Source organism: Somniosus microcephalus, chromosome 16, assembly GCF_052327205.1.
Source record: "Somniosus microcephalus isolate GS21.2 chromosome 16, FLI_Smic_1.0, whole genome shotgun sequence".
Classification (NCBI taxonomy): Eukaryota; Metazoa; Chordata; class Chondrichthyes; order Squaliformes; family Somniosidae; genus Somniosus; species Somniosus microcephalus.
In genome coordinates, this window is record NC_141002.1 from 106,913,251 (window position 1) to 106,934,228 (window position 20,978).

Genomic DNA, 20,978 nt, shown 5'->3' on the forward strand with positions numbered 1-20,978 from the left:
CCATCTGAATGGTAGTGAGGCCCATGCTTAGCAGTCGGTTGAAAAATTTCTAATCACATTCTTTCGAGAAAATGCATAAATAGGACCAGGAGGAGGCCATTCAGTCCCTTGAGCCTGTTCTGCCATTCAATCAGATCATGGCTGATCTGTATCTTAACTCCACCTACCCACCCCTTGGCTCCATATCCCTCGATACCCTTACCTAACAAAATCCATCAATCTCCAGATTGAAAATGTCACTTGTCTCCCAGCATCCACGGCCTTTTGGGGGAGAGAGTTCCAGATTTCCACCACCCTTTGTGTGAAGAAGTGCCTCCTGATTTCACCCCTGAACAGCCTGGCTCTAATTTTAAGGTTCTGCCCCCTTGTTCTGGACTCCCCCCACCAGAGGAAATAGTTTCTCTGTATCTACCCGATCAAATCGCTTCATCATTTTTAACACTTTGATTAGATCATCCCTCAATCTTCTAAACTCAAGAGAATACAAGTCAGGTTTATACAAACTGTCCTCATACTTTAATCCCCGGTATAATTCTGGTGAATCTGTGCTGCTCCCCCGCCAAGGCCAGTGTGTCCTTCCTGAGGGGCGGGGCCCAGAACTGAACCCAGTCACTCCAGGTGGGGTCCGACCAGAGCTCCGTACAGCTGAAGCTTCACTTCCTCCCCTTTTATAATCCAGACCCCTTGAGATAACGGCTAACCTACTATTAGCCTTTCTGTACCTTTGCACTGGCTTTTAGTGATTTGTGTACATGGACACCTAAATCCCTTTGCTCCTCCACAGCTCCTAGACTGTCACCAGTAAGAAAAATATTCCACTTTATCTTGCTCAGATCCAAAGTGGATGTGCACTTGAAATGCCATAGCATACAAGGCTACGGGCCAAATGCTGGAATGTGGGATTAGATTAGACAGGGCTTGATGGCCGGCGCGGACACGATGGGCCGAAGGGCCTCTATCCGTGCTGTATTACTCTATGACTCTATGACCTCACATTTCCCCACATTGAACATCATCTGCCACAGTTTTGCCCACTCACATAGTCTGTCTATGTCCCTTTGTAACTTCCTACTCCTAACCTGTGCCTCCGAACTTAGTGTCCTCTGCAAACTTGGACATACAACTTTCTATTCCTTCATCCAAGTCAATAATAAATATGGTGAAAAGCTGCGGCCCCAGTACAGATCCCTGGGGAACACCATTTGTTGTATCCCGCCAATCGGAACAAACCCGTTGTCCCCACTCTCTGTCTCCTAGCTCCCAACCCATTACCAAAACATGGCACAAGGGTACCTCCAATTCCGTGCACTTTTATCTTTACTTTGGGGTGCTCGAGCAGACAGTCCTATAAGCAGGAGTCCATAAACTGCAGTGGAGGGCAGGTGGGTTGGCATTTTCTATTCATTCTCGGGTTATGGGTGTCACTGGCAAGGCCACGTTTATTGCCCATCCCAAGTTGCCGTGGGATGCTGTTGGTTGAACCGCTGCAGTCCATGTAGTGAAGCTACTCCCACAATGCCGTTAGGTTGGGAATTCCAAAAATTTGACCTAGTGATGTATATGTCCAAGTCAGGATGGTGGGGGACTTGGCAGGGACTTGGAGGTGAGGCTGTTACTATGACATTGCTGCTCTTGTCAATGTGTATGATGGAGGTCACAGTACGAGGTGGTGCTATTGAAGTAATCTTGGCGAGTTGCTGCAGTGCATGTTGAAGATTGTACACATGCAGCCACGGTGCACCAGTGGTGCAGAGAGTGGATGTCGAGTCCAGGGGCAGAGGCACCGATCAAGCGACCCTATTCTGTCCTGGCTGGTGTCGAGTTTCTTGAGTGTTGTTGTGACTGCACCTGTCCAGGTGTGTGGTGAGTGTCCATCACACTCCTGACTCGAGCCTTGTAGATGGTGGAGAGGCTTTGAGTCAGGAGGTGAGCCACTCGTCGGAGCACCCAGCCTCTTCCCTGCTCGGATGGCCATGGCTGCTCCAATTAAAGTTCTGATCAATAGTAACCACAAGATGTTGATGGGGTGGGGGGGGGATTCGGTGAATGTGATGATGTTGAAGGTCAGAGGGAGGTGGGGGGGGTCAGAGGGAGGTGGGGGGGTCAGAGGGAGGTTGGGGGGGGTCAGAGGGAGGTTGGGGGGGTCAGAGGGAGGTTGGGGGGGTCAGAGGGAGGTTGGGGGGGTCAGAGGGAGGTTGGGGGGGTCAGAGGGAGGTTGGGGGGGTCAGAGGGAGGTTGGGGGGGTCAGAGGGCGGTGGGGGGGGTCAGAGGGAGGTGGGGGTGTCAGAGGGAGGTGGGGGTGTCTTTTCTTGTCGGAGGTGGTCATTGTCTGGAACTGAAGTGAGGCAAATGTCGCCCGCCAATTGTCAGCCCAAGTCTGGATGTTATCCAGGTCCTGTTGTAGCCGATGTGAATGGAGCTGAACACTGGAATCATCAGCAGCCAGCCCCAGGCCTGACCAAGACTGAGCAAAGGTCATCGCCATCGCTGAGGGTGAGGTGTTGGCAGCTGTGGGTTTTGGTGGAAGTTTACAGGCTAAGTGGGGGATATTTAAATGTACAGTTTTGTTGATTTGTGTCTCTGTGGTTGGTGACATTTGGTGAAATCCAGATTATACTCGAGGTAGAAATACACAAAGAGCAGGTTTACATTCAGGTGGGAACTCGTTTACCAACTTTTAGTTTTAGACTTTTTTCTTTTAAAGACCAGCCTTGTAGGATAAACATCAAACTAAACAAAAAACCTGAACACTAGGGTCTTAGAATTAGTTCTGATTTTAAAGTCATGTTTAAGCTGCTAAGAATATGTAATTGTAACTTTGTGTCAGCTTGAGTTGGGCCAAGTGATGAGTACGAACGGGATTTGGACCCACAATACCAGGAGGTGCATGGTCTCCATTTTGCCCTGCTGCTGATTTGAGCAAGTCTCTAGCTTGGCACCGCATCTAAATGATGCACATCCAGAGCCTGGTAGGCATGGTAACCAATCTAGTGATGTCGGGGTGGTAACCACTTTGGTTTCCTAATCTAGCAATATCACCATGGAAATCAGTGTCAGTCAGTCATTACTTACTGTTGCACAGGTGTAAAGTCGACACGAATCTTGAGAATGACTTGTGTATTTACACTGCAAGGTTACCATTAGCAATCTTGTTGTATGAGGCCCCTTGGGTCGGAGCGATCATAATATGATCGAATTCTTCATTAAGATGGAGAATGAAGTAGTTGACTCAGAGACTAGGGTCCTCAATTTAAATAAAGGAAACTACGATGGTCTGAGGAGTGAGTTGGGTAGGATTGATTGGGGAATGGCACTCAAAGGGTTGACGGTGGATAGGCAATGGCAAACATTCAAAGACCGAATGGATGAGCTACAGAATTTGTTCATCCCAGTTTGGCATAAAAATAAAACAAAAAGGTGACTCAACCGTGGCTAACAAGGGAAATTAGGGATAGCATAAGATCCAAGGAAAGGACATATAAATTGACCAGAAAAAGCAATAATCCTGAGGATTGGGAGCAGTTTAGGATGCCGGGGAATATAGGGTCTGATGAAAGAGTGGAACTGAAAGAAATCAGTATTTGTAGGGAAATGGTGTTAGGAAAATTGATGGGACTGAAGGCCGATAAATCCCCAGGGCCTGATAATCTACATCCCAGGGTACTTAAGGAAGTGGCCCTAGAAATAGTAGATGCATTGCTGGTCATCTTTCAGAACTCGATAGACTCTGGAACAGTACCCATGGATTGGAGGGTAGCTAATGTTACCCCACTATTCAAAAAAGGTGGTGGAGAAAAAGCGGGGAATTATAGACCGGTAAGCCTGACATCGGTAGTGGGGAAAATACTAGAGTCCATTATAAAAGATGTAATAGCAGAGCACTTGGAAAGCAGTGACAGGATCGGACAAAGTCAACATGGATTTACAAAAGGTAAATCATGCTTGACTAATCTACTGGAATTTTTTGAAGATGTAACTGGTAAAATAGATAAGGGAGAACCAGTGGATGTGGTGTATTTGGACTTTCAGAAGGCTTTCGATAAGGTCCCACATAAGAGATTAGCATGCAAAATTAAGACACAAGGGATTGGGGGCAAGGTATTGACTTGGATAGAGAACTGGTTGGCGGACAGAAAGCAGAGAGTTGGAATAAACGGGTCGTTTTCTGAGTGGCAGGCAGTGACTAGTGGGGTACTGCAAGGATTGGTCCTAGGATCCCAGCTGTTCGCAATATATATTAATGATCTGGACGAGGGAATTGGATGTAATATCTCCAAATTTGCAGATGACACAAAGCTGGGTGGGAGGGTATGCTGTGAGGAGGATGTCGTGAAACTCCAGTACAATTTGGACAGGTTGGGTGATTGGGCAGAAACATGGCAAATGTACTATAATGTGGATAAATGTGAGGTTATCCACTTTGGTGGCAAAAACAGGAAGGTAGATTATTATTTGAATGGCAATAGATTGGGAGAAGGGGAAGTGCAAAGAGACCTGGGTGTTCTTGTGCACCAGTCGTTGAAGGTAAGCATGCAGGTGCAGCAGGCAGTTAAGAAGGCAAATGGTATGTTGGCCTTCGTAGCAAGAGGGTTCGAGTACAGGAACAAGGATGTCTTGCTACAATTGTACAGGGCCTTGGTGAGACCACACCTTGAGTATTGTGTGCAGTTTTGGTCACCTTACCTGAGGAAGGACGTACTTGCCATGGAAGGAGTGCAGCGAAGATTCACCAGGCTGATACCTGGGATGGCAGGAATGACGTATGAGGAGAGATTGTGTCGATTGGGCTTATACTCACTGGAGTTTAGAAGATTGAGAGGGGATCTCATCGAAACCTATAAAATTCTGTCAGGCCTGGACAGACTAGATGCAGGAAGAATGTTTCTGATGGCTGGGGAGTCCAGAACCAGGGGTCATAGTCTAAGGATAAGGGGTAAGCCATTTAGGACTGAAATGAGGAGGAATTTCTTCACCCAGAGAGTGGTGAACCTGTGGAATTCTCTGCCACAGAGGGCGGTGGAGGCCAGTTCATTAAATATATTCAAGAAAGAGTTGGATATATTTCTTAAGGCTAAAGGGATCAAGGGATATGGGGAGAAGGCAGGGACAGGGTACTGAATTTGGATGATCAGCCATGATCTCATTGAATGGCAGAGCAGGCTCGAAGGGCTGAATGGTCTACTCCTGCTCCTATCTTCTATGTTTCTATGTAAGTGATTTGCTAAACTGCCAGTGTACGTCTGGAGACGGAGTCCAACTTGATTGTGAAGTGAAGCGGGTTGACACACTCTGGAGGGGGTAGTGTCACACCAGTTTGGAATGTGAATCCAGTGCGGTATCGCACCTGGTTTACAAAGTCTGCTGGGCCTATCCTACCTCAGATAAGGATTGCCCCCTCCCCACACCCATAACATTTAAATGTCTAAGTGTTGGATGAGAGCTGTGTCCATACAGGTGTTCCAGCAGGTGTATAGCTGTGTCCATACAGGTGTTCCAGCAGGTGTATAGCTGTGTCCATACAGCTGTTCCAGCAGGTGTATAGCTGTGTCCATACAGCTGTTCCAGCAGGTGTATAGCTGTGTCCATACAGCTGTTCCAGCAGGTGTATAGCTGTGTCCATACAGCTGTTCCAGCAGGTGTATAGCTGTGTCCATACAGGTGTTCCAGCAGGTGTATAGCTGTGTCCATACAGGTGTTCCAGCAGGTGTATAGCTGTGTCCATACAGGTGTTCCAGCAGGTGTATAGCTGTGTCCATATGTGGTAAACCACTGTCATACCTGTCTGTGTCTGTATGTGTATTCCACTAGGTACAGGTCTGGACATGCCGCGGCTGACTCCTCCCACTATTCCAGGTATATAAGTGACTACCTCCCAGTCCCTTAGTATTCTGGACGGGTCGACCACTCGAGACAAGACCTTCATTCTTTAGTTAATAAAAGCCTGATTGTTACTCGCTCAACCTCAGTCTTTTGAGTAATTGATGGCGCATCAATTTTATTAACTAAATTTTTTATAATGGAGAAGATCCTCACACCAGCATGCCTGGACCTGGACAGTTGGGAAGCGGACGCTTCCACCAAGTTTGCTCACTGGCTCACGTGCTTCGAGACATTCCTGACTGCCTCCACTGCGGTCGAAACGGATGCGGACAAACTGTCTGTCCTGTTCTCCAAGGTGAACCACCGAGTGTACTCAGTCATCCGGGATGCGACCTCGTACACAGCCGCCCTCCAGCTCCTCAAGACCCAGTACCCGCGCCCTGTGAACGAAGTATACGCTAGGCACCTTCTGGGGAGTCGCAAGCAACAACCTGGGGAATCGACTGAGAAATACCTCCAAGCACTGTCCGTGCTTGGCCGGGCCTGTGGGTGTAAGGCGGTAACGCCCACTAAGTACACGGAGGAACTGATCCGGGATGCCTTCGTAGCGGGCCACAGGTCCAACTACACCCGACAGCGACTGCTGGAGCAGAGTGACCTCACCCTCGACAAAGCCTCCGACATCGCACTAACGCTGGACGCAGCCTTCCGGGGCATGGATGCCTACTCCTCTGCACCGTGGACGCCGCGGGGAACGACAACCTGGGACACTGTAGGACAGCCCCATAGCACCGTGCCACCCCAGCCACAGCCCAACAATGGCCCAACTACCGCAGCAGTGTCCCAAAGCCAGACAGCAGTATCCCAAGGCCAGAAATGCTACTTCTGTGGCCAGGCCAAACACCCCAGAGCGCGCTGCCCGGCGAAGAATGCGACCTGCTCGGGCTGCAGGAAAAAGGGACACTACGCCAGCGTCTGCAAGGCCAAAGCCACCCCGAACGCCAGCAGCGCCGCGTGTGGGCCGTGCGAGCCGCCATCTTGGGCCCCCAACAGCGCCGCGTGTGGGCCGTGCGGGCCGCCATCTTGGGCCTCCCCAGCCATGTGCGAACCACCGCAGCAGCAGCCATCTTGGACGACTCCAGCCACATGGGAATCATGGACGCCGCCATCTTGGACACCAGCCGGGACGCAGCAGACCGCCAACCCCCCCCCCCATCTGATACTCGCAGCGACACACCGACCCCTACGCTGGCCTCTGTGACGCTGGACCAAACGAGACCGCACCAGCTAGCTCGGTCCAAAATGGACGTTAAGGTAAACGGCCATGCAATAAATTGCCTTTTTGACTCCAGGAGCACAGAGAGCTTCATCCACCCCGACACGGTGCGGCGTTGCTCTCTCCCAGTCCTGCCTGCGCACCAGCGGATTTCTATGGCCTCCGAGTCCCAGTCAGCGGACATTGGCGGCTACTGCGTGGTGACACTAGTAGTAGACGGGACTGTGTTCAATAATTTTAAACTCCTGGTCCTGCCCGACCTCTGCGCTGCCGTTCTACTGGGGTTGGATTTCCAGTGCCACCTCAAAAGCGTTACGATGGCGTACGGTGGCCCCCTCCCCCCACTCACAGTCCGCAGCCAGCAGCCTCCAAATTGCCCGCCGCGCACCAGATGCAACCTCTCCACACTCAGAGTCCCACCCCCCCCACTGTTTGCTAACCTCACCCCCGACTGTAAGCCCATCGCCACAAAGAGCAGGCGATACAGTGCCGGGGACAGGGTTTTCATCAAAACCGAAGTGGAACGGCCCCTGAAGGAGGGGATTATTGAGGGCAGCTCCAGCCCCTGGCGAGCCCAGGTTGTGGTCGTTAAGACTGGCGAGAAACAACGCCTGGTCATCGACTACAGCCAAACAATAAACCGCTACACCCTGCTGGACGCCTACCCACTCCCCCGCATAGCTGACATGGTCAACCAGATCGCGCAGTACCGCGTCTTTTCGACCATTGACCTGAAATCAGCGTACCACCAGCTCCCCATCAGCCCTGAAGACCGCCAGTATACTGCTTTTGAGGCAAACGGCCGCCTCTATCACTTCCTTAGGGTTACCAACGGGGTCTCTGTCTTCCAAAGGGAGATGGACCGGATGGTCGATCAAAACGAGCTGCAGGCCACTTTCCCTTACCTAGATAATGTGACCATCTGCGGCCATGACTTGCAGGACCATGACGCAAACCTCGAGAAATTCCTCCGCACCGCCCAACTCCTGAACCTGACATATAACAAGGAGAAGTGCATATTCCGCACAGACCACCTCGCCATCCTTGGCTGTGTTGTGGAACACGGGGTCATCGGTCCCGACCCGGACCGAATGCGTCCCCTTATGGAACTCCCACTGCCCCACTGCCTAAAAGCTCTGAAGAGGTGCCTATGGTTTTTTTCCTACTACGCTCAGTGGGTCCCCTACTATGCAGACAAAGCCCGTCCGCTGATCAAGTCCACCTCTTTTCCCGTGACGGCAGAGGCCCGCTTAGCCTTCCACCGTATCAAGGAAGACATTGCCAAAGCCACCATGCACGCAGTGGACGAATCCATCCCCTTCCAGGTGGAAAGCGACGCGTCCGACTTCGCTCTGGCCGCCACCCTTAATCAGGCGGGGAGACCTGTGGCATTCTTCTCACGAACCCTCCAGGGCCCGGAGACCAGACACTCCGCGGTCGAGAAGGAGGCCCAGGCTATCGTGGAGGCTGTGCGTCATTGGAGGCACTACCTGGCCGGAAAACGATTTACCCTGCTCACTGACCAGCGTTCAGTTGCTTTTATGTTCAACAACAAGCAGAGGGGCAAAATCAAAAATGACAAGATCTTGAGGTGGAGAATCGAACTTTCCACCTACAATTACGAGATCTTGTACCGGCCTGGGAAGCTCAATGAACCCCCAGACGCCCTATCGCGTGGCACCTGCGCCAGCGCGCAGATCGATAGGCTGAGGGCCCTCCACAATGACCTCTGCCACCCGGGGGTCACCAGGTTCTTCCACTTCATCAAGGCCCGCAACCTGCCTTACTCCATCGAGGAGGTCAGGACCATGACCAAGAACTGCCAAGTCTGCGCTGAGTGCAAACCGCACTTTTATAGACCAGACAGAGCCCACCTGATAAAAGCCACTCGCCCTTTCGAACGCCTGAGCGTCGATTTCAAAGGGCCTCTCCCCTCCTCCGACCGCAATGTGTACTTCCTCAACATCATTGACGAGTACTCCCGGTTCCCGTTCGCTATCCCCTGCCCGGACATGACCAGTGCCACGGTCATTAAATCTCTGAACAGCCTCTTCACCCTATTCGGTTTCCCCAGCTATATCCATAGCGACCGGGGCTCATCGTTTATGAGCGACGAACTCCGCCAGTACCTGCTCGCTAGGGGTATAGCTACAAGCAGGACCACCAGTTACAACCCCCGGGGGAACGGACAGGTGGAAAGAGAGAATGCAACAGTTTGGAAGGCCGTCCTACTAGCCTTAAAGTCTAGGGGCCTTCCGACCTCCCGCTGACAGGAGGTGCTCCCCGATGCACTCCACTCGATTCGGTCACTGCTCTGCACTGCCACCAATGCCACCCCTCACGAGAAAATGTTTGTCTTCCCAAGGAAGTCCACATCGGGGACATCGTTACCGCCATGGCTAACGTCCCCAGGGCCGGTACTACTGAGAAGACATGTGAGGGCCAATAAAACGGACCCCCTGGTCGAGAGGGTCGACCTCCTCCACGCCAACCCCCAGTACGCTTACATTGTGTACCCGGACGGGCGGGAGGACACAGTCTCCATACGAGACCTCGCACCCTCGGGGACCGCTGTAACCCACTACCCATTACCACCCCCCCCCCCCCCCACGACCCGATATCCAACCCCAGCAGCCGGCTCGCCTTGGACCGTCACCCACGAGGACTACACTCCAGGGCCCCAGCCTACACGGGACGCGACGCCGGAAGCTCCACCACCCCTGCCGTTGCCACGTCGATCACAGCGGCAGACAAGACCTCCGGAGAGACTCCAATACACGAACTTTTAAATACACTTCACCCCGCCGGACTCAATTTTAAACAAGGGGTGAATGTGGTAAACCACTGTTATACCTGTCTGTAAGTGTATGTGTATTCCACTAGGTACAGGTCTGGACATGCCTCGGCTGACTCCTCCCACTATTCCAGGTATATAAGTGACTACCTCCCAGTCCCTTAGTATTCTGGACGGGTCGACCACTCGAGACAAGACCTTCATTCTTTAGTTAATAAAAGCCTGATTGTTACTCGCTCAACCTCAGTCTTTTGAGTAATTGATGGTGCATCACCATACAGCTGTTCCAGCAGGTGTATAGCTGTGTCCATACAGCTGTTCCAGCAGGTGTATAGCTGTGTCCATACAGGTGTTCCAGCAGGTGTATAGCTGTGTCCATACAGGTGTTCCAGCAGGTGTATAGCTGTGTCCATACAGCTGTTCCAGCAGGTGTATAGCTGTGTCCATACAGGTGTTCCAGCAGGTGTATAGCTGTGTCCATACAGGTGTATAGCTGTGTCCATACAGGTGTTCCAGCAGGTGTATAGCTGTGTCCATACAGCTGTTCCAGCAGGTGTAAGACTCTCTCCTATCGGACAGTTGAGCCTAAATTCTCCAGCACCTGCTGATGACTGTGACCCTCAGGAGACCGGAGGCAGAGAAAGATTTCCAGCCCTGAACTGTGATCAGTGCCCTTTTACCTGTCCCCTCGGTGTGAGCGCAGTGTTAGTGACCAGCAATACAGGGAGCAGATCAATGGTCTTCATTATTTCATCCACACTTTCAGCCATGGACTCGTAGGCCCAGTGCTGAACCCGAATATCTAAAGGACGGGACCCTCTCTCTGCTCACATGTAGGGAGGGAGGAGTTTCCTTTGAGTCTGGCCATTTGTTTTGACTCCGGTAGTTGCAATGTGAAGAAAAAGAGCGAGATTCCGGGTGGTTTTATGGGAAGAGAGTCAGAACTTCTCCCGTGTTTGACCCTGGACAGTGTTTCGATCTGGACAGTACTGAGGCTGTTTAAATCTGCGTCTCCACTGCAATCCTGCACAAGCCATGATCGTTCAGTTTCACTCCAATCTGAAAGTTGTAGCGTGAACCCGGAGTCTGAGCCCAACCAATGCCGACACACCGAAATTAGAGTGGAACAATCTGCTCCTCTGGTCATATCAGACCCACTGTTAATGTCATCCGTGGCTCAGTGAGCAGCACTCTCGCCTCGGAGTCAGAGGTTGTGGGTTCAAGTCCCCACTCCGGAGGCCTGAGCACAAAAATCCAGGCTGACACTCCAGTGCAGTACTGAGGGAGTGCTGCACTGTCGGATGTGCCGTCTTTCGGATGAGACGTTAAACCGAGGCCCCATCAGTCCTGTCAGGTGGACGTACAAGGTCCCAGGGCACTATTGGAAGAAGAGCAGGGGAGTTCTCCCCGGTGTCCTGGCCAGTATTAACATCACTAAAAACAGATGATCTGGTCATTATCTCATTGCTGCTTGTGGGAGCTTGCTGTGCGCAAATTGGCTGCCGCGTTTCCTACATTACAACAGTGACTACACTTCAAAAAGTACCTCATTGGCTGTAAAGCACTTTGGGATGTCCTGCAGATGTGAAAGGCGCTATATAAATGCAAGTTTTTTAGCGGATTACACTTCAGCTCAATTTAAAGGAGCTCTCCCGAGTGAAGCAGCGAGGTCTGTCCCAGGGGGAGATTGTGCAGGGTTTATCCGGCAGTGTCTCCAAACAGCGAGTCCCTGATCCCAGAGTCTCACTGAGGGGAGCGCAGAGCATAAACCAGGAATTGCACAAATGGGGTGAAGCAGAGTTAGAGGGTTGGGTGGTTAAGATGAGCAGTTTATTGCCGGTCAGTTCCCACCATTGTCATCGCTTCAATGCCTGAACTGGCTTCAGTCCGGTGTCGGGTCCGACTCCAGATTTACGCTGTAACTGCAGCGTTGGTGCGATCAAAACTGCTTTGCGCCGACTATACGATTGTAGCGGGTGTGCAACATAAGACTCATTTTTAAACTTGCAAAATAATTTCTGTTTCCCTCCCTCTCTCAGAATGTTAATGTTGCTGCTCCCAGCTCACACTGTATAAACTGAATCCGAGAATCAGACAGCACAGAAGGAGGTCATTCGGCCCATTGTGCCTCTGCCGGCTCTTTAAGAGCGATCCAATGAGCTGGTTGCTTTGTCTATTCTGAATTTACAGAACTCTTTGATGCTGAACCTGAAACCTCATGTGTTTGTCGCTAACAGATACCACTATTATGGGATAGCAGTGAAGGAGAGCTCGCCCTATTACGATGTGATGTATTCCAAGAAGGGAGCAGCCTGGGTGAATGAAACGGGGAAGAAAGAAGTGGCGAAGCAGACAGTGGCGTATTCACCCCGCTCCAAACTCGGCACCTTGCTGCCAGAGTTTCCAAATGTCAAAGACCTCAATCTGCCAGCGAGCCTCTCGGAGGAGAAGGTAAACACCGAACGATGGGCTGATCCATTATCTCCACTGCATCACACTAATGCACACATTAAATATACATCGTCCTGTCTCCGGGATAAAGTGTTACGGACAAAAAGTGCACACAGCGTTTTCACAGACAGAGCAGTGTAGCTTTTAATGAGAATTCAGAAGCTGCTCATTGCAGTCCATCCCAGGCTGGAGAATCAGACACTGGAAGAAATGGAAATGTTAAATGTAGAATTCCATAGACTGTACAGCACAGAAACAGGCCATTTGGCCCAATTGGTCCGTGCCGGTGTTTATGCTCCACACGAGCCTCCTCCCACCCCTCTTCATCTCACCCCATCAGCACATCCTTCTATTCCTTTCTCCCTCATGTGTTTATCCAGCTTTCCCATAAATGCATCGCTGCTATTCGCCTCAACCACTCCATGTGGTAGCGAGTTCCACATTCTTCAAATTCACATTCACAAATTCCGAAGTTTCTCCTGAATTCCCGATTGGATTTATTAGTGACTATCTTATTTATGGCCCCTAGTTTTGGTAAGGCGGAGGAAAGCAACAAGTAATTATAATATTGCATCAGTGATTTCTGTTTGTCTTTGAACCTCTTGCAGATACATTTGAATGAGTAGTTAGCATGAATTATAGTCATGTAGGAGGCATTGTTCTGATATAAGAACATGGCTTGAACAAGAAACAACACTTAGACAGAAGATCGAGGAAAGGCAACAGCGATTAGGGCACGTTTGAAGAATGGAAACAGCTAGAATACCTTTCAATGGCCATGCACACAGAGGTACCGGGAACGAGTGGCTGAGAGGGCAAGGAAGCGCTGGATAGACAGTGTCAAGACTGACTCGTCACAGAAAGGGACACAGATGACGGAGGAGGCACGGCTTGTTCAGAACCAACAGCAGCGGCATGAATTCATTCATCGCCGCTTAGCTGATGGATGGGGATTTAGTTGTAGTAAGGGTCCTAGTTATTCAGGAATTCCAATCCACATGTGTGGCCAAATCAGACCAAGCTCCCCAGCTTCCCACTTCCCACTTCCAGCCGGTAATTCCTCTTCCCCCAACGCTCCCATTACCTCTTCATTTGTATAACCCTTATTTCCGTGCTGCCCAATGGTGGGAGGGGTTCACGAGGAGCTCACCTCATTGGTGGTGAAGAATAGAGCCTTCAGCAGGCCAAAGGTAACAGGAGGAGGTCCGATTTCTGACACCCAACAGCAAAGTTACAGGAAAGCAACCTGCGGGCTTCGATTTACAAATTGGTACTTGACGTGGATTTGCACACCTGTGGAATGAATATCAATGGGTTTGTTTGTGATGGGTTATCTACAAAAGTGCCACTCTTTGGGCAGAGTATCACAGAAAGAAAGAACTTGCATTTATATATCTCAGATGGCACCTGTACATGTGACCCACAGCACATCCCTCCCCAATCCTTCCACAAGTTAGTTCTGAATTTCCCCCCTTCAAGCGCAGGCCGTGCCCTCTGGGTCTACTGTTCTGGACACGGTGAGACAGCTGGTCATGGTCGGCATTATCCAGTCCCTTTAGCATCCTAAAAACAGCAATCGTATCATCTCTCGTCCTTCTCTTTTCAAGTGAGAACATGCCCAATTTACATAATCTCTCCTCATAATTCATCCCCTCAATCATTCATTCTGGTTACTCTCTATCCTTTCAGGGGGAGGATGTTTCCCCTGGATGGGGAGCCCAGAACTAAGGGTCACAGTCTCCGAATAAGGGGTCGGCCATTTAGGACTGAGATGAGGAGGAATTTCTTCACTCAAAGGGTTGTACATCTTTGGAATTCTCTGCCCCAAAGGGCTGTGGAGGCTCAGTCATTGAGTATATTCAAGGCTGAGATCGATAGATTTTTGGACTCTAGGGGAATCAAGGGATATGGGGATAGTGCAAGAAAGTGGAGATGAGGTCGAAGATCAGCCATGATCTTATTGAATGGCAGAGCAGGCTCGAGGGGCCGTGTGGCGGAGCAGGCTCGAGGGGCCGTGTGGCGGAGCAGGCTCGAGGGGCCGTGTGGCGGAGCAGGCTCGAGGGGCTGTGTGGCGGAGCAGGCTCGAGGGGCCGAATGGCCGACTCCTCCTATTTCTTATGTTACGTTCTGTCAATAGCTACAATATCTTGTACTGTGGCAACCAGAACTACACACAATATTCTAAGTGTGGTCGCACTGATGATTTATAAAGTGGCAGGACTACCTCACGATTTCAGCTCAATAGTGACTTTTTAATAAATGCCAACATGTGACTTGCTTTGCTCACTGGTGCTGAGCATTGTTGCGATAGCTTCAATTTATTGTCAATCCAGCTCTTTCATTTTCCATACGCTATATTCTTTCCATTTAGGTAACGGTGGATTTTTTGTGCTCATGTGAAGCACAATGTATTTCTCTACATTGAATTTCATCAGCCGCCTGCCTGCCTAATTCCGGAGTATATTCCAATCCTCCTGCGCCGTATCCTGTTCAGCAAGCCCCTTCATTAGCAAATGCAACAGTCACAGTCCCACAAACAGCAAATGTGATAAATAAATAGTGTTGGTTGAAGCAGGAAAAGTTGGCTGGGATACCGGGAGATACTTCCTGCTCTCTGGATAGTGCCCTGGGATCTTTTACATCCCCCTGAACAGGCACACAGGACCATAGTCTCATCCGAAAGACGGCACCTCCGACAGTGCAGCTCTCCCTCAGTACTGCACTGGCGTGTCAGCCTGGATTTTTGTGCTCAAGTCCCTGGAGCGAGACTTGAACCCACGACCTTCAGACTCCAAGCTGCGAGGGCTGGCCACCGAGCCAAGGCTGACTCCTACAGTGCTTTGATGTGAAAAGATGCCACATAACGGCAAAAACGTCATCAAACTTTATAATATAACATTGGACAAAATTTGGTATTTGTGAATATTACCAGATTATCCTGCCCTTTTTGTTTCTAGGTTTCCACCTTTATTATGATGTACAGAACTCACTGTCAGAGAATCCTAGACACCGTGATCAGGGCAAATTTCGATGAGGTAAGTGCTTCACATTGAACCCAACTTGTGCCTCCTAACTCACGACTAAAACCATATTTTTAACTTGCTTTCTTTTCTTTCCCCACTTGAACCAGGTTCAAAGTTTTCTCCTCCACTTTTGGCAAGGAATGCCCCCACACATGCTGCCGGTTCTGGGCTCCTCCACTGTCGTGAACATTGTTGGTGTTTGTGACTCCATATTGTACAAAGCTATCTCCGGGGTTTTGATGCCGACTGTGCTACAGGCGTTACCAGACAGGTTGGTCAAACCATCATCCAAATCACCGGAACCATTGGATCCCCGATTCCACACCACGAGGGAGGAAACTCTAACTTCAGGCATGACGCACAATGGGCAGCAGCGGATCAGTCGCCCGTTACACGCCCGCCCGTTACACGCCCCGCTCGTTACACGCCCCGCCCGTTGCCCGCCCGCCCGTTACACGCCCCACCCGTTATACACCCGCCCGTTATACATGTCATAGGATTGCACAGGATATACGGCACAGAAACAGGCCATTCGGCCCAACCAGTCCATGCCGGCGTTTATGCTCCACGAGTCTATCCTGTCTTTCCTCATCTAACTCTATCAGCGTCACCCTCTGTTCCCTTCTCCCTCATATGCTTGTCCAGCCTCCCCTTAAATGCATCGATACTATTCGCTTCAACCACTCCCTGTGGTAGCGAGTTCCACATTCTCACCACTCTCTGGGTAAAGAAGTTTCTTCTGAATTCCCTATTGGATTTCTTGGTGACTATCTTATATTGATGGCCTCTAGTTTTGCTCTTCCCCACAAGTGGAAACATTCTATCTGTATCCACTGTAACAAAACATTTCATAATCTTCCATTGAAGTCAGTGGACAGGAAAACCGGGAGCATCACCTAGTGGGCGATCGAGCCGCCACCAGCAGTCTTGCGCTCCAGCTGCAATTTAATTCCAAACCCCCCCAACCCTGTCAATTTAACACCAGAGTGGGGAACACGTGTGGGTAAAATCCAACAGGCATCAGCTTATTCTGCAATGTTTCTGTCTGCCTTTGTTGATTTTCTAAGCCATGACTGGCCAGGAGTGTATGCACACTTTAATGATTTTATATCAAAAATCGGTTATCCACATGCGGGGGGCTTGCTGCCTGGATTCCATTCCTTCCAACAGACAGTAATGGCCCATCTCGTGTTGGAAGGGGCAGCGATTTCCGTAACTACTGAATCTAAACCAGTGAAGAATATACCACCAGATTAGTTTGTGGTATTCCTTCATGTCCAAATGTATCTGAGAACAATTCATTACTAATTAAATCCTTTATGTAAGAGTATCGCCTCTCGCACACTCCAGATATTGCATTTTGCTACAGATGCAAATTAATTTCCCAGCGTTGACGTTAATGTTTGAATTTATGCCCCCTGCTCTTCAAAATAATGCCGTGGGATCCTTTACACCCACAAGAGGATGGGGGCTCGGTTTAACGCCTCATCCGAAAGATGGCACCTCCGACAGTGCAGCGCTCCCTCAGTACTGTCCCTCCGACAGTGCAGCGCTCCCTCAGTACTGTCCCTCCGACAGTGCAGCACTCCCTCAGTACTGTCCCTCCGACAGTGCAGCGCTCCCTCAGTACTGCCCCTCCGACAGTGCAGCGCTCCCTCAGTACTGCCCCTCCGACAGTGCAGCGCTCCCTCAGTACTGCCCCTCCGACAGTGCAGCGCTCCCTCAGTACTGCCCCTCCGACAGTGCGGCGCTCCCTCAGTACTGCTCCTCCGACAGTGTGGCGCTCCCTCAGTACTGCCCCTCCGACAGTGCGGCGCTCCCTCAGTACTGCCCCTCCGACAGTGCGGCCCTCCCTCAGTACTGCCCCTCTGACAGAGCGGCGCTCCCTCAGTACTGCCCCTCCGACAGTGTGGCGCTCCCTCAGTATTGCCCCTCCAACAGTGCGGCGCTCCCTCAGTACTGCCCCTCCGACAGTGCAGCCCTCCCTCAGTACTGTCCCTCTGACAGTGCAGCCCTCCCTCAGTACTGCCCTGGAGTGTCAGCCTGGATTTTGTGCTCAAGTCCCTGGAGTGGGACTCGAACCCACAACCTCTTGACTCAGAGACACTGAGCCACAGCTGACACTCCCACAATGCTATTTTGTTTCTCTATTTTAGGTCTTCATACGCTATTGCCAAGTCAAGGGGACAGACAGGTAAGCTGCTCAACAACTTATGTTGTTTTACTGGCCATCAGCACCTGATTTTCCCCCTTCCAGTGTGGCAACACCTCACCACCACTAAACCCAATGCACTGGTGACAGGGCCGAGATTAGGAACTCACCACGTGAGAAATCACAAATGCAAATCTGCCCCCTGCCACTGCGCGATCCACTGTGTTGTTGCAGTAAAGTGAACAGAAATTGCTGGAAACACACTGCAGGTCAGTCAGCCTCTTAAAAGAGTAAAGGCGGGTTAACGAATGCCTGAATTTCCGATATTGGTGGATGACGGTAATGTTTAGGTTTACACAAGACTGCCAGTTACTGAGGCCGGGTCGCTATGTGACGTTTCAGGTCAATGACTGGCTTTCTTCCTCTTTTGCTAAGAGAAGGTTATTTTGCATCTGTAACAAAGTGTGACATCTAGAGTGTGATGTCTGTAGTAACGTTTTACTGTGTTAGAGGTACTACAGCAATGCAAGTTGTTGTTGTTGTGAGAGAATATCCTGTAGGATTTGATTCATTCATTGGAAACTTTCTCTTTATCTCTCATTTCAGTCTGACTCAGGTGATTCGCAAATTCGCCAAACAGCTGGACGAGTGGCTAAAAGTTGCTCTTCATGAACTTCCTGAAAATTTAAGAAACATCAAATTCGAGTGTAAGTTGTGGATCAGCGTAAACATCGTCCATAACACACCCACATAACACCTTTGTTACTGTGGAACCTGCCTGAAGCAAGCCCAGATACCCCCCGATTTCACATCCTATTGAATGACAAAAGGTGCTCAATATACGCACCACATTCCATTAAAGATTAGCAAAAGAAGCCCCAAGAAGAAAATGATGGATCCCCTTTTACTGCCCGCTCTCCAATACATGTGCAGTTTGTAGACTTGAGTTATACTGCTGGCTGCATGTTGCGCTCTGCCCAATGACAAAGGAGCTCTGCGGTTGGGTTTAAGTACCATGGACAGAGCCCCTTTCACCAGCTGGTTTAATTTTAAGGTTGGGGGAGCAGAGGCAGGTGTGTTAAGTGGTTGCCTCTCCTCTCTGTCCAGCTGAGTGGGACTGCACTCGCCACTCTTACCTATCCAATCATCACCGGGGAATCTCCAGCAATGGATTCTCTTCCTGCCCCCGCACCTCTGGAGTCCCCCAAGGGTCTATCCTTGGTCCCCTCCTTGATCTGCAGTCAATGGACACTGGGAAAGAAATGTTATACTAGCCCACAAAGCTATACAATCCACACAGGAAGAAGCTTTGAAACCCCACCATAGAGACGATATAGAGAAATATTTACCAATCGCCAAAGTTCAGTTACAAACACCTAACACACATTACATTCCGCCAGGAACTATTTTACATAGAATTACACTAAATATAAGATAGTCACTAATAAATCTAATAGGCAATTCAGGAGAAACTTCTTTACCCAGAGAGTGGTGAGAATGTGGAACTCGCTACCACAGGGAGTGGTTGAGGTGAATAGTATCGATACATTTAAGGGGAGGCTGGATAAACACATGAGGGAGAAAGGATTCGAATGTTATGCTGATGAGGTGAGATGAAGGGGGGTGGGAGGAGGCTCGTGTGGAACATAAACACCGGCACGGACCAGTTGGGCCGAATGGCCTGTTTTTGTGCTGTAAATTCTATATAACATGCAACATATTTTGTAACTACAGTTTTGCCTTGATAAACACGTAGCCAGTTTGTCAACAAACTCTGTGGTTGAACAAAGATTGGTCCGGAATCAGGATAGCTGTAGACTGGAGATGAAGCAACAATTTGTAAATCTTTGACTTCAGTCGTTTAGATGCTCACTGCCTGAAATTCCTCTTGTGTGAGGAGCCTATCACACAGCACTGCTTGCAAACAGAGCCCCGGCCACATGAACTTTGTGAAATGTGATTCCCCAGCAAGTGTTTTGTTAGCCGTAACAAAGGAATGTCAGCCAATCAGAATGCACATGCAGCAATGATCCTTCCAAGCAGCCAATCAGCAACCTAACCAACGTGAGTCTCCCATAGTACAGCCGTGCAGTGTGAATGGCTTAAAGGCAACAAAAGCCGTCTAGTTACAGTGACCATGTTCTACAGGCTCCTGTCAGTGCTGAAATGGAGTGATCAGGGTGATCTGTAAAAGACATGCAGAAAACAAAGCTATACTGACAGTCCAGTAAGTTACTGGAAGTGAAAATAGCAGCGTTATGGGAGAGAGAAGGTACTGGAGGAACCGAATTACATTGGCCAATTCACCCTGTCTCAATCTCCACTGCTCTTATGTTTAAAGCAAAACTCACGCACAATAAAAGGAAGCAAAGGTCCATCTGGGGAGGCATTCGTAAAACCTTTGGGAAGAAAGTTTGAAAGACATTGGAGGAGAGGGCGGAACGTGTGGTACGTACCATATTGATCAGACATTCTCTAATTGCACAACTGTATCCACACACACTTTGTGCACAATCGTGCAAGTAATGACAATGCTAATTAATGTGTGCTAATTAACTCTCAATGTATCATCTGTTCTCTTCACAGGAGAAGGAGAACAAAGTTTCCTTTCATCAGAACTGGAAGATCAAAACCCATTCGAGCACCCACCATCTCCTCACATCTTCACTTCTAATGGGCAGCAGCCCAGAGACAGAGACTGCGAGAATTAGGTCATGCTGTGGCGGTGCAGGGGTAGCGTGAGACACTGCGCAGGGGGTGTTGATTTGTGAGGGGCAAGTTAGTACAGGAGACATTAGAGCACTTGCTGCAGCAAAGGACCAGAGTGATGACTCACCTGCCTCCTCGCACGGAGCACGAGTAATATCTTGGAGGACGGGTTGTCTACGATTGCACGCACAGCAACACCAGTGACCACAGTTACACCGGCCACAGACACAATAGAAGTATCTCTCATGAATGTTCCCATTCCTACTATAGTTGCTTTGGGGGCCAGACTTCAAGAAATACGTGGTGACTGTTATCGACAACATCAGGGAGACATGTGCACAATTATTGGGCTCAGCGAAGGTGCCGTCGGCAATGGTATCAGTGGAGCCGGACAACCTCAGGCACCTAGTACTCACAACAGAGGCAGATCTATCCATCCAACTAGTCCTGTACAAGGGTGTGGGCTCTGCCTTGAAAAGCAATGATCCCACAGCCAAGGAAGCCTCAGCATTGATACAGGGGCAGGCCACAGGCCTTTATATCCCATCCAGCTCATCAGCTTGATTGCCACTCCCTAAACCAGGGGAGCAGTTGTAACAGGAAACTAGGGGACCCAACACACACAAGGTCATGATATTATTTTATAATTATATATATTTTTTTTATGCAGCCGGTTGTTGTGATCTGGAATGCGCTGCCTGAAAGGGCGGTGGAAGCAGATTCAATAGTAACTTTCAAAAGGGAATTGGATAC

At 49.9% G+C, this 20,978-nt stretch overlaps 1 protein-coding gene and 1 long non-coding RNA gene across 6 annotated transcripts in view; one reads left to right on the forward strand and one right to left on the reverse strand.

Annotated features, from left to right (window-relative positions):
* Positions 1 to 20,978, forward strand: part of rfx4 (regulatory factor X, 4) — a 149,805-nt gene that overhangs the window by 13,990 nt on the left and 114,837 nt on the right. For all 4 annotated transcript variants that reach the window (XM_086009695.1, XM_086009697.1, XM_086009698.1 and 1 more), the window contains exons 6-9: positions 12,128 to 12,341; positions 15,299 to 15,376; positions 15,472 to 15,635; positions 18,123 to 18,223. In XM_086009695.1, coding sequence (XP_085865821.1) covers positions 12,128 to 12,341; positions 15,299 to 15,376; positions 15,472 to 15,635; positions 18,123 to 18,223 — 557 coding nt within the window. The remainder of the gene's footprint in view (positions 1 to 12,127; positions 12,342 to 15,298; positions 15,377 to 15,471; positions 15,636 to 18,122; positions 18,224 to 20,978) is intronic.
* On the reverse strand, positions 17,664 to 20,723 carry LOC147106476 (uncharacterized). Of its 2 annotated transcripts, none has more exons than XR_015081463.1 (3): positions 20,353 to 20,723; positions 18,653 to 18,767; positions 17,664 to 18,193 (listed from the first exon to the last, which is right to left on the reverse strand). It is a non-coding gene; the product is annotated as an uncharacterized LOC147106476 (long non-coding RNA). The 2 variants fall into 2 exon arrangements; XR_015081462.1 differs by lacking the exon at positions 20,353 to 20,723 and adding an exon at positions 18,998 to 19,445.